General features: G+C 42.9%; 2 protein-coding genes across 8 annotated transcripts in view; both read right to left on the bottom strand.

Moving 5' to 3' along the window:
• Positions 1-746: 746 nt before the first annotated feature.
• On the bottom strand, positions 747-3,565 carry rep15 (RAB15 effector protein). The gene is made up of 3 exons (XM_083655195.1): positions 3,457-3,565; positions 2,578-2,910; positions 747-1,562 (listed from the first exon to the last, which is right to left on the bottom strand). Exons 2-3 carry the CDS (start codon positions 2,857-2,859, stop codon positions 1,017-1,019), a joined length of 828 nt encoding a protein of 275 aa, XP_083511321.1. The 5' UTR covers positions 2,860-2,910; positions 3,457-3,565; the 3' UTR covers positions 747-1,016.
• A 5,957-nt stretch (positions 3,566-9,522) lies between these two features.
• Positions 9,523-13,515, bottom strand: part of ppfibp2b (PPFIA binding protein 2b) — a 92,369-nt gene continuing 88,376 nt past the window's right edge. For 6 of the 7 annotated variants that reach the window (XM_083655190.1, XM_083655189.1, XM_083655186.1 and 3 more), the window contains 4 exons: positions 12,393-12,515; positions 12,175-12,300; positions 11,275-11,463; positions 9,523-10,636 (listed from right to left, as the gene is read on the bottom strand). In XM_083655190.1, the coding sequence (XP_083511316.1) occupies positions 10,355-10,636; positions 11,275-11,463; positions 12,175-12,300; positions 12,393-12,515 (720 nt within the window). In that variant the 3' untranslated portion in view covers positions 9,523-10,354. The remainder of the gene's footprint in view (positions 10,637-11,274; positions 11,464-12,174; positions 12,301-12,392; positions 12,516-13,515) is intronic. The other variant, XM_083655188.1, reaches the window with a different exon arrangement.

The raw sequence follows: 13,515 nt of genomic DNA on the forward strand, positions 1-13,515 counted from the left end.
AAGATTCAGGTACATGTGTCATCAATACATATAGAACAATCTGCCCTCTGTTCTAAATAGTAAAATAGTTCATGAGAAAACTGTACAAAATGTTAATCATCACTGCAAATGAAGCATAAAGTGAAGCATTCAACTCAAATCCGTGAGTTATCCAGCCACAGACGGGGGAGTCTTCTAGTTAAAATTGGCTAAGTTGGTGGTGTCTGTGGTGGTGTCAGTCACGATTGTGATGTCATCAGTGATGTCACTTGAGCAATTGTGATATCATCAGTGATCAGTGTGTAATAAGTCCTTCTGTGGTGTTTTATGGCAGTTGGCATCCTTTATGTTGCATTACCGCCTCCTGGATTTATCTAGTCTCACAGTACCAGCTGTCGCTGGAAGCTTGCTGATTATTACCTAGGCTAGTTTGCTGACGTCGACACTGGGTCTGACTACATGAGACTAGGATTTATCCATCCACTGTTTCCCTACATTCTGTCAATCTGGTCCGCTCATGTAATAAATCCTTCCTGGCTGAGGATAAGTGGTGGGAGACTCTGGGAGTATAAGTAGGGAGAAGAGGACAAGTGGCACATCATCTCCAGAGTCTCCACCCTAGGACTTGAGCGTGCGAGATTCCTAGTATTTTAAAAATAGTTTTTACTTGAGGTGAATTTGAAGTTAGGATTATGAGAATGTGTCTTATAGCCTACCTTATACAACACTTTTTCCTCCACTGATACCGTATCTTGCAAGAAACACTGTAGATTAGACAGATAGCCTATAGAATTCCATACTGACTCATATCTACCGGTAATAACAAAGTAGGACAAATTTATTTTAGTTGGGGTCCCTGGCCAAACATGTATCCGGGGGGGTCCTTGGCATGGAAAAACTTAAAACCCCTCTCTTGGTAGGAGGTTCTTTCTCAAGAGATAGATCAATAGCCTCCTGTTTCCTGTGTCATTCAATTATTTATTTATTCTTATGTCTGTATCACACACCATAGGCCATAAAATACAAGTCACATTGGTTCAGCTGAACTTCATCATCAGAGTGAGAGGTTCTCCTTCCTTTTTGGTGACAATCGCCTGTAGCATCCCTGAAGGGGTATGGAGATACCTCGACCCCTTGAAAAAGTTCTCAATCAAACCCCTGTCAATCTTGTCGCATTTCCCGATGGCGGCCTCGAAGTTGTTGCTGAGGACGCCGTAGATATTATTCTTGTCACTTTTCTTCCCAACGAACAAGAAGAGAGCGTAGCAGTCTTTGCCGACGGAGGTGCAGAAGTCCACCATCCTCTCACACATGGTCCTGTGGCCGGACTCCCTCTGTGCCAACAGCATGGATTCATCGCACGCCTCCGGGGGACAACTGTCCTCTTCGGCGCCCCCTCGGTCTGGGAGGTGGAGTACCTGTACCGCGATCTGGATACGAGGGTTCTTGCTTGGTTTCTCCAGCACGGCCCAGACCCAGTCAGCCCCCAGGAGGATGCGTTGTGCAGGCGTCATGGCTGTGCAGTTGAAGTTTTCTGTCATATTGAGATTGATACTCTCATTGATGTAGGTCATGAGGAAGATCTGTTGGAAGGCAAGAACAAACACAAGAATGTAGGGGTGTCACGATACACTCAGTTCACGATACGATACGTATCACGATACTGGGTTCACGATAACGATACGATACGATACGATTTTAACAATATTTTTTTAAACTTGAATAATGACAATATATGACTGGAAAAGTAGTATTTTATTTGAAATGCACAAATACAAAACATGCTGTTGTGGGAAATTGTTATTACAATAACAACTAGAAAAAACATGAGATTGGAGATAAGGCTTATCTTGAAATAGAATGAGTTACACCATCACTTAGATTTACTTTGAACTAAAAGGTTTCTCAGCAGTATAAATTCTCATTATGCATCTTCAGTTTTTCTTCAAACTCAAACAACAAGACTTTTCTTAATCTATTTTTTATGCATCTTCAGTTTTTCCTGTCAAGTAAACAGTTTTGCCAGAAACTCAATTGAATGGTTTCTCTCCTGTATAACTTCTCATGTGTCTCTTCAGAGACTTGTTCAACTGAACTACTTTCCACACATTGAACTTCAACAAACAAAGACGTTTCTTAGTCTATTTTTTGAAAAAAAAAAAAAAAAAAAAAAAAAAATTTGCGATATGAGATTTCATCTCAACGATACATATCGTGACGTTTTACTATCGCGAAATTTCGTGGGACGATATATTGTGACACCCCTACAAGAATGAGATCTATGGAGGAGCAACATTGTTGGACATTTCAACACTTTTCACCACAAAGTGACACCCTTGTGTACTCACAGATCAGATGTCAAATATGGTCTGACAGAGAATTCTGGAAATTTGAGTCTGGAAAAGTATGGCATTTTGAAATGGAAAATGTGTAGGAACACTGTTTGGTTTTGTTGGATTTCATATCGGAAACACTTTTATAGTTTGTTCTTAAGACTGACTTACAATGAAACAAAGACAATTTAAGCAGTAATGCGCAAGAAACCCAAGACAACCACTTTGCAGAGCATTCTGCTATAGAGTAAACAGTGTTTTCTACCTGAGTGAGCACCTCAGGGCTGGGGTGGAACTTGTCCTCGGGGTCCTTAAAGACCAGGTACTCTTGGGTTCTGGACGATGCAGTGGAGATGCAGTCGCTGAAGAGAGGGATGAAATCATTGGGGCTGGAGACGGGGGCGTTCGCCCGCCACAGTGTGGAGAAGATGCTCGGGGTTAAGGTGATATCGTAGGATTGGGTGGAACGCCGAGAGGATTTGAAAGAGGAGAAGAAGCTGGAGTTCTGGAAGCCGTTAGAAAAGGGCATGCTCTTGTTCTGGCCCATGGTGGAGTGACAATGGAGGGCAGGAGATCAGAGGGTGGTCTCCCTGATACACTGAGGAGATCATGTGGATTACATGAACATGTGTTTACTTAAGTTGCAAAGATGTTCTTGAGGTGCAAAGAAGAAAGACACCTCCAGTATACCAGTACTGCTAACCATATGGAACAATTGTCACATTCCTCATGATTCCATAAGAACAGTGATAATGGTTCCAGTTGCGACATCTCCATTCACTCCAATGGACCAGTTTTTTACTCTCAAGAGTTCCAGGAAGTAAGGTCCTGGATTAAGCAGCACTGTCGAGTTGCAGCAAAATGGACAGTTTGTGTTCTACTTTTAAAGTTTTTTTTTTCTTGAATCAAATTGTACATTATCAGCTTTATTTTAGCATGCAAAAGTAGCGCGAGACCCATTCCTGGCTGTTCATTGGCTAATGAGTCTCACATTTTGGTCCTCTGCTGACGCCACTCTCTCTCTAGAGGACACTAGCAGTAGGTATAGGTGTTTTTCTTCTCTGACCATCAATGCAGTTCACTTATGTAATATGCAATATAGACAAACAAGGTCTACAACTATGAAAACAATGAAATAACTCACCAGGATGGGTCTGGGAGGTTCTGCAGTTCCGAGTGCACCGCCTGCCCTCTTCTCCTCTCTGCCCTAGTGAGATACACAGTGTGTGCCGTGGCGTGAGGCTCAGTGGTTCGTCCACTGCAGATGTACCACAGTGTACAAGTTTTGAGGTGGAGTGCCTAATCTTGTCAATGTTAGCACTGGTGTGGTGTAAGTAACTTGCTAAAATTTAAGTAAGTCAACAAAAGACTCATCTTACCAGTTAGCTGGAAGTAACAACATCTAGATTGGGTCGAAGCCTGAAGGGTTTAATGAGTAAACAGACCACGTAACTCTCTTTCAGGGTTCCCACACCTTCTAAATCATCAAATTCAATTACCTTTCAAGGCCCAATTCCCTCAAATTCAAGGACCAAACAGGGTATATAGTTTGAGACACGGATCAAACACTGTTACAACACTGAGATGTATTATATTGTATTTACTGTATATTTTCTTGCGCAAAATATGATTTCTCTCTCAAATTCTCAAACTTTCAAGTACCCTTAGTTGGGAATCCTGTCCTTTTTGGCTGTTTGCTCACCAGTGCAATGTCACATTAGGCGACACAGTTTCGATCGAAAAAGGTTCAAATTGTGAGGGATGGTCTCATCTTTGTGTATCATATCACAATTTAATGTCGTAATTTGATGCCCTACGAATCAGAACGTGTTGGCCTGTAAGGCTGTCTGGCTCTAAGAAGTGCATCTGCCAGTGTCAACACTGGTTAGTCAGTTCATCTTCCTGTGTCAACACTGGTTATTATCTCAAGAGACAGTTCATGTCTGTCATATGTGTGTGAGGAGTACATTTCCAAAACAATGTACGCTACACTAAAACTCATTAGCTGTTGTTTATCATTCAAAGACCAAGTCTATAGAACTGTTGTCAATTTGTCAACCAAGCACTTCAACAATCATTTAAAAAGTAACATAATTAGTTTTAATTTGTGCAGTCATACTTTTTTTAAGAGCAAGTGTTACTTTCTCCCCTAATTGTAGCCTATAGGGTCAGTTACACTCTAATACACACACTCAGAAAACAAAGTAGCCTTATGCATATAGGGGAGAATGGGGTAAAATTAGCCACTTTTTGCATTTTGTACCACAAAATAAATGTGTATTTATTTCAAACAGTATCTGACGTATTTTATCTTATAAAGCGTTAAACCAAAGCACATTTGATACTTTAATGGAAATAGCGTCTCTGCATGTAAACTGATGCTATTTGATGTGAAAAGGGTCTCCATGTAGATCTTCCCTACCCAAGAATCTTTCAATCATGATGGCATCCAACTCTCCAAGCTCCAACATACCCAATTCCTCCAGCTACATTAGTCACATCTATGTTCCGTAACCCGTTTGACTCTAAAATGCATCTACTTCCATTGAGATAGAAGACACATGACGCGATGCCCCATGATCAAATTCACCTGACACAACAAAAATAAAATGTTCTGTCCCATCTCTTTTAGCACCTTCTCCATCTGCTCTCCTCAATCACAGACTGAAGGAAATTAAATACTTCTATGATCACAGGATTCATTTTGTGTATGGTTGCCTAGATACAAGGGGTGGCTCATCTTACCCCGTTCTCCCCTTTTGTATAGCAGTGTATACACACAGTGGTCAATATCAACATTAGAGGATAAATTGCATAGGGAAAAAAGGGAAAGCATTAAAAAAAATGCTCCAAAAGGCTTATGAGTAAAAATGTTCACTGTTGTAATGTAGACAACACACAATGTAGTAATTTGCCATTTTCAGAAGTGACCCTCCTGAGGTCATTTCTATTCTATCCACAGTATGTTTGTACAGTACTTCTAGGTATTACAGTACAGTATATGAGGTATCAGCGGCTAGTAGAAGTCGCTGTAACAGACTCCAGACTGTAGGGTTACTGTAGGTCGTGTAGCTGTAACAGACTCCAGACTGTAGGGTTACTGTAGGTCGTGGGCTTGAGGTACAGGTGTGTGATTGGTTGCTACAGTACTGGTGGTTTGTGGGGGGTTCTGGGGTTGATTGACAGCATTAGTGACTCAAAGACATCTGGCCGTTCCCCTCAAACTAGTGCCGTCTGAGACCGCCTCATCTCCGTCCGCAGCTGGTCGTGGCTGAGCAGGTACTGCAAGCAAAGCATCATGGGAGTAGCAATGGGTTAGGGAGCTTGTAAGGAGTAGATTGAAGCCCTTTGCCACTGAAATGGGATCGTTAATCTTGAGAAACAGAGGCTACAAATCATGGTCTCATTCATTGACAGTAATCATACTAAGGTATATCACAGCATACTATGACAATCATGTGTTGATGTTTGAAAATGCTACATGTAGCATGTTGGATAAATGATCCCAAGTCAGAGCTAAAGCCACTTCACTGCAGAGCAAGCAACACACCATTCAGTCTTTATCTGCTGTCAGTTAGATCAATGGAGTTTCTGAACCTTTTTTAGTACAATGGCAAGCAACAAAAAATGTCAAAGCAGGTTCAAGTCTTGATAACCTGAAAATTAGTATTTTACTAAATTATTTGTCAATCACTCATCATCCTCATCATTTTCTTCCATTCCACGTGGTCTCGGGGGAAAGCTCAGTCACTTGAGACTCTGAAAGGAGCCCTTTGTTTTCCCCAAGCAGCTGTTGCACATAGCTTGTATTTTGTCTACTCAGTCTTCTCTTCCTTTGGTATGTATATAGCACATTGTTTTGCAGGTTCTTCAGCCGGTAGTCTCAGAATGTGTCCCAGCAACTGAAGTTGGCAGTATGAGGGGTTTTGAGTTGACCCTGGTGTGCAGACTTCTGCATTTGATATCCTAACCATACGTTACCAAGCATTATTCTACAGCAGGATGTTGCAAAAGAGTTGATCTTCCTTACCATGTATTTTGAGATTACACACAGACTCACAACCATAACTATAAGGTTTCATTCCAAAATGTCATACATATAGAGCTGCAATGACTAATCGATTGTCAACTATTAAATAATTTTGTAAAGTAATTTGTTAAGAAAAAAAGGCAAAGTCAAAATTCAACAAAACAACGACGTTTAAGGACATCATCTTGGGCATTGGGAAACAGTGAGAAATTTTTCACCATTTTCTGACATTTTATAGAGCAAAACCTGGTCGATTAATCAAGAACATAGTCGTCAGATAATCGACAATGAAAATAATCGTTAGTTGCAGCCAGGGGCGGACTGGGATCATAATTCAGGCCGGGCATTAGATACCAAGCAGGCCAGGCCGATATGGGCCGACGCGCGTGCCGGCGTCCGAAGGGCGCCGACGGAAAATTTTGGGCGTTTGAAGCTCAATTTGGGCCGTTTGAAGCCCAATTTGGGCCGTTTGAAGCCAGATTTGGGTCGTTTAAAGCCAGATTTGGGCTGTTTGAAGCCCGATTTGGGCCGTTTGAAGCCCAATTTGGGCCGTTTGAAGCCCAATTTGGGCCAAGTCCAATTTTACAATGAGATGCACCCACTTTAAACCTGAATAAAGTAATAAAACCACTAGTAAACCAGTAGGCGGCGCCTGGCCTGCTGTTCAGTGAGTGGCCTGGCCTGGCTTGCAAAAAAAAAAAAAAAAATTTTTTTTTTTTTTTTTTTTTTTTTTTTTTTTTTGGCAGGCCAGGCCAGGCCAGGCCACCGGGCATTTGCCCGACGTGCCCGATTATGCAGTCCGCCACTGCAGCCCTAGTAACTAAAACATTTGGAAATCATCACACAATAGCTCAAGTGCAAAGATGGTTCCATCTTCAGATGTGCTTTTGTGAAATAGGGAATATTTTTTAAATTAAACTGTTTGTGTTGTTATGAAATACATGTTTTAAGTTTTGTATGATGCGTATTATTTTAACAATATCCCAAAGCACGACTCATTCCCAAACACAGTCAAATGCTTCACTGGCTGAGAGCCACTGCTTGAGGCTACGTGAGTAGTGGTTTCACATGTTTGTTATCCAAAGCCTTTGGGTTGAGTAATTAAGGCCATTTAGAAAGAAACACAACAGGAGCCGAGTGCACCAGCACAAACACAACAGAAGAGGAACAAGGCTGCAAAACAACCGAGGCTGACACATTATGTGACATAATGACTTGAGCTTAATGAAGCGCCAGTGTTAAAGGGATAGTTCACAAGTCTTAGCCCTATTTGCTACTTACCAATGATGATGTTGATCATCGGTACAGTTCTTTCTCAGCACTATCCATCCTGTTCCTCATAGTAGGTCTGGAAAGTTGTACAAAAACGAACTGAAGGTGAATGGGGGTCACACTCCTGTATACAAGCTGACTGAGGCTCACTGAAATGTACTTTGTGTGCACTGTGTGTGTGTGTGTGTGTGTGTGTGTGTGTGTGTGTGTGTGTGTGTGTGTGTGTGTGTGTGTGTGTGTGTTGTGTGTGTGTGTGTGTGTGCACTGTGGATGAAGCCTCAGTCAGCTTGTACATACTGTACAGGACCGTGACCCCATTGACCTTGCATTTGTTTTTGCCCAACTCCAGGTTCCAGAGCTACTATGAGGAACAGCATGGATTATACTGAGAAAGAACTCTACCAATCAACACCATCGAAGTAGCAAACAGGGCTAGACTTAAAAAAAAAAAAAAGTGTGAACTATCCCTTTAAGTACATCCATAAATCGTCATATTGCTTTCTTTAATTTTCACAAAGTTTTGGAATACTATGTCTCTTGCTATAAAACTCTGAATGACTCACACTTATGGTTCAACCAATGAGCAGCAGCTGCTTGTCTAGTGAATCACCTCCAGAAAGCGTTTAGCAGCATGTGTGTGTTGGTGCTTACTGTGAGGTTGTTGATGCTTTCAGACAGAGCTTCTATTTGCAACATGGTGCCCTCTGTGCTCGCCATCTGCAACACACACACACACACACACACACACACACACACACACACACACACACACACACACACACACACACACACTGATCTCACAAAGCCATTGCAAGTCATGATCACAAAATATACTTGCAGTGAAATTAACCTGTGGCGCATAAATTGCTCTGATAGCAGTTGACCAGATGATGTCTAAGCAATAAAATGAATTTGCAGCACGCAGAAGTCTGCATTACTGGCTTTAGGAAGGCATGAAGATTGTACCTGGATGAGCCCCTCCGCCCAAGCTGGTGCATGCTGAGGCAAACTTAAACATGCACTCCTCCATGTCAGCTGTAACGGAGTTACCCTGACGATGGTCAGCAGCCATCTTGGCTCAAACTGGTCATCAGGGGGTCACCATGACAACCAGGATGATGGTGAGGATGATGATGATGAAAGCAGGTTAGTGGGGCATGCCGATGGCTTTAGGTCTGGGTAGCAGCACAGCGTTTCTTTTCATTGCTCCCTTGCTTTTGGCTTTCCTTAAAGGAATGTACACTGCAACAATATTAGGAACATCTTCCTGATTTGAGCTGCAGCCCCTTTGGCACAATCCACATCTCTCAGCTGTCTCAAAGCTTCACAATCATTTTCTAACTCGTCTGCATCTCTTCTCTTTACCTACATCTGCTCTAGAGATGTTCCCATACCATTCTTTCCTTCCCGATACTGATTCCAACTCCTGAACTAGCGTATCGGCCGAACCACAAGTGCAGGTTTTGACTGAGTCACGTGAATCGCAAGGAAGGGGGGGGTTCGACTATCTCCTTTCCTCTCATCTCTACACACACACACACACACAGTGTATATACTGTATACACACACGCACACATATATTCGGGAAAACGGAAAAAAGCCATTTTACATTTTATCCAAGTGAAACTACTTTTGTCGGTGCTAATAAATTACGTGGTATCAGATTGGTGCATAGACTTGCATACTCGCCGATATAGGATCCAGAATTTTGTGCAGTAGGCTATCAAAGGCATTTCCGATACTGGTATCAGAACAACTCTAATTGGTGATTGGTTGAGATTGAATAAGGGATGATGGTTTTTACCTGGATTCACCTCATCAGTGTTCTTCATGTTCATGACAATTTACATTTCCAGTACCGTTTTGACCAGTGTGACTATGGTTTAGAAGGAAGAAAAGAGCTTTACACACGTATGATTTTGTTTATTAAATGATTTGAATAAATCTGTTTACATTTACATAACCACAAGGAAGCTTCCTTTTCTGAAGCAGTATTTTCTTTACTATAAAAATACTATAACAGTCAAATATGAAAATAACAGTACAAAATCACCGTCTTGGGTTTCAAACAAAATATGTAATTTAATAATCTCCTCTGCAATAACATAAATATTAAATAAAAAAACTCCATGAGATGCAAATATTGCACAGGTTCATCTCGACCGTCTGGCGAAACCGCATCCCCATTGTAACTGGTTAGGAAAATCCAAGTTGGAAATGATTGCCATAGCGGACTCAAACACACACATTATTAAAAAAATTAAAAAATCATGTATCGGAGGTGTACAAGTGTTAATAACAATGGCTTAATCAATTATGTAATACAACAATGTCCACATAATACAGGAAGTGATGTCACAGGAGGCGGATCTGTACAGTTTGAGTCCAGAGAGATGCTCTGTTCTCTCGTTTGGAGTTAGGTCATCATGGCACAGGTTTGAGGGTGAAGGGGCTTGTGGGATTGAGGTTGGGGTGGGGGGCTAGATTCACGATGAACCCTTTGTGACAAGCGGATACTTCTTTAAAAGCCAGGCAGGTTTACCGAAGCGGCCCTGAACTATCTTAACTCATAAGGCACAGGGGTGGGGGCGGCTAGGCGGGGCTTAAAGGAAGCAAGGTGGGGATGGGCTGAGGTATTACGGGCTGCAAGCAGAGGAAGCAGAGTAGTAGTAGTGATAGCTGATTGGCTGATGGAAAACGCAACAACATGGTTGCCACAGTATCCCCATCACAGTCGATGTCACGGTTTTGCCGACGAGCTGTCGCCGAGCCCCACCTGGTCCCTGGAGCGGTCGAGCCCCACCTGGTCCCTGGAGCGGTCCAGCCCCACCTGGTCCCTGGAGCGGTCTGGCTCTCGGTCCAGGATGGGGCTCAGGCCTCTGAAGCCCGAGTACGGTCGCATCTGCATGCCGTTTGCCGTCGACTGGGGCGGGGACGACTCCATGGGACAGATATAGTCCGTCGAGTCGTCCGGCCGCCGCCTCCTGAGGTGGGTCAAGTTGGAGAAGCCCAACTTCTTCGGCTGCAAGAGAAAAAGAAAAGAAAAGGAAAGGGATAAGGCATGCAAATCTAACGGGCAGCTGCATCTGCAACAGATGTTTCATATTCCTTCAGCGCTTGTTCTATAAATGTGTCCTTTAAGTCTGCTCTTGCTGACAAAGGCGACTTTAATATCAACCCAAGGTAGAAAATGAGATGTCACTTGGTAGCTCAGTAGCCTTATGGGAGGAAATCCACACCGAAAAACTCGAATCTATTTTTGCGTTTGTCGTCGTAAATAAAAAGCATAATACATATACATGGAATAGCTCTAGAAAGTGTTACTTTACTCTTATTAATAAACCTAACACTAACTGTCCAAGCTAGGTCATAAATTAGTCAAAAGCAGGTTGTGAACTCTGTTTTAAGGTGGATTATTATTTGTGTTTTTCCTCGCCAGAGCACAGAGGGACTTAGAGGCGAGGCAGCGGCTGATCGGCGAGTCTTAAAGCGTTCACCAAGGAGGGGCTGTGTGTGTGTGTGTGTGTGTGTGTGTGTGTGTGTGTGTGTGTGTGTGTGTGTGTGTGTGTGTGTGTGTGTGTGTGTGTGTGTGTCTTATACTTGCATACTTCCCAGTAGAAGTACTGCTAGGCATAGAAGCTGAAAAGGCGTGGTTCTCACCCGGACTTTAGCGGTGGCGTTGAGCGGGGAGTAGACAGCAGCCTGGGTGTACTCCCTCTTCTCCTGCTGTGCCTGCGCTCCCAGCAGGCTGCCGAAGTTGGACGCCAGGTGGCGCCGTAGCAGCGTCTTCTGCGGCGGGATGTTCAGCAGCATGGCCAGCGTGTCCGAGTTGAACCGCGGCTCCAGGATCTGCGGGAGGCAACACTACATTACCCAGTGGCAACCTCCGTCTTAAATCCAACGCAGAAAAAGTGGCAAAAACTGCTGTTCCTTGAATTGCCAGTTGAGGCTGGCTTCAAAAGCGAGTCATTCACTATAGAACCCCATGTTAAAATGCCCAACTTTACAGCAGAAATAAACATGTTTACAGCCTGGTACAAAAACAGTTTTGGTCTCTAGAACAAATATATTTATATCACCTGTTTATACAGTCTATGGCTGCAAAAATAAGTCAGATTGTATAAAGGTCAATGGGAAAATGACCGTACTTCTCATTTTATTCATTTGGTCTCAATCGCTAATTTCAATTCTTCTTCCATAGAGCATGATGTTCATTTTGTAAATTATGGTCCCATTTAGAGTCAAATAGATGATGATGATTTGGGGCGTGATTGACATATCGCCTGTCCAGTGATCGCGCAGCTCGCCGATCACGGACCAATAGCAGGTGGTGCTGTGGCTCTGTCTGGCTCCAAATAACCAAGATTGCGACGGTCAAAATGCCAAATTCAAGGCTTCAAAACGTGTCCACAAACTAATGGGTGACTTCATGGTGGCTATGTCCATATGTTTATACAGTCTATCTACATGTCCCATGAATCCCTAATAGTTTAGGCTGGTCAACAACATGGGGTGATATCATGTCATGTGACATGTCATGTGATGTGTGTTGTAACTCACTATCAGCCCCCCGTGCACGCCGCTGCCCCTCAGGTTGGGCGCGTACTCTGCCAGGTCCACAGATCTCAGCCATTCCATGACACGATGGTTGGACCACTGGACTACCTCACTGGGAGTGGCCTGTATCTGAAACAAACACACACACACACACACCCCTATAGATGCATGCATAGACACACAGATCCACACCAGAATTTGAAAAGGGGAGGGAGACACACCTCGTTGTTGGGCCTGCGTTTGAGGCCGTTAGGGTTGAACTTGTTGACGTGTAGAACGTGAATGGCACACTTGATGCTCAGGTGGTGCAGCTGGCTGGTCACTTTAAGGAACAACAAGTCATTCTGAAAGAGACAGAGGGAGAGAGACAGAGAGAGACACAGAGAGAGGAAGGAAGGTGAGAATTAAAGGGAAAGAGAACAAGGGAACACCGTGATTTGCACCGAGCAACCAAGTTCTAACTCAAGACAAACTATTTTGGTAGGTCACCTTTCATCAGAAAAACAATCTTTATGATATCAGCCATCAGCACATGGGTGAACACAATCTATACACCTGCCAAACAATATCTAAATTATTATTGTGAGTGGTGGTGTATTTCTTGACGTTTTCAAAGTTCTATAGATACTATACTGTTCTATACTGTGTGATGTTACTGGTTTGGTTTGGTTTTTCTCACTGTTCCCCTGATTCGAAATTCCATTACTTTTCCATAACTAAAGCTGTGTTAGGAATGGTTCACTCATTCACTAGTCCCCATGTAATGTTTATCATATAGTGAACTATATGGGGAACGATCAAACATGTTTGGGACACTACCTCACTCCTCTCCTTTGGTAAACACAACTGCATTGCATTGTGGTAGTCTACATGGGAGAAAATGGTACATTCGCTGTTCACTAGAAATTGCAGTGCATTGTGACTATATAGTGAATCAAAATAACAGTTGGGAATTCGGACACTAGTAAAAAAATGGCGAGCACACTACAGTATATAGCCCACTATTTCTGTCATAGGGAACGGTTTCAAACAGGGCTTAAGTCTCACTCCTTCCATGACCTAAAAATGATATTCCTTCGCAGTTTGTTACTGTTGTTATTACGTCTAGTTTCCACTATATTTGGGCTGAAAAAACATGACTGTGTGAAATAAGATGTTAAATATATTCTGCTATATTCCTATGATATTAATTAATAATATTCCCTGATTTCCCCGGAGAAATTAACAAACTCCCTGGGCTCTATCTTCTGACAGGCGCTATCCCCTAATAGCGCTTTGCGCACCTGTTTGCGCGTGCCTTAAGGCAGGGAAGATAGCATTCCGCCTTGCCGAGTTTTGCTCCCC

Source organism: Poromitra crassiceps, assembly GCF_964638095.1.
Source record: "Poromitra crassiceps genome assembly, chromosome: 18".
Taxonomy (NCBI): domain Eukaryota; kingdom Metazoa; phylum Chordata; class Actinopteri; order Beryciformes; family Melamphaidae; genus Poromitra; species Poromitra crassiceps.

Bases quoted from the DNA above. Each gene is read 5' to 3' on its own strand.
- rep15 (XM_083655195.1), bottom strand. From the start codon at position 2,859: ATGGGCCAGAACAAGAGCATGCCCTTTTCTAACGGCTTCCAGAACTCC. The intron at 1,563-2,577 runs GTAGAAAACACT...GCCTTCCAACAG, and splicing joins GCCCTGAGGTGCTCACTCAG to ATCTTCCTCATGACCTACAT.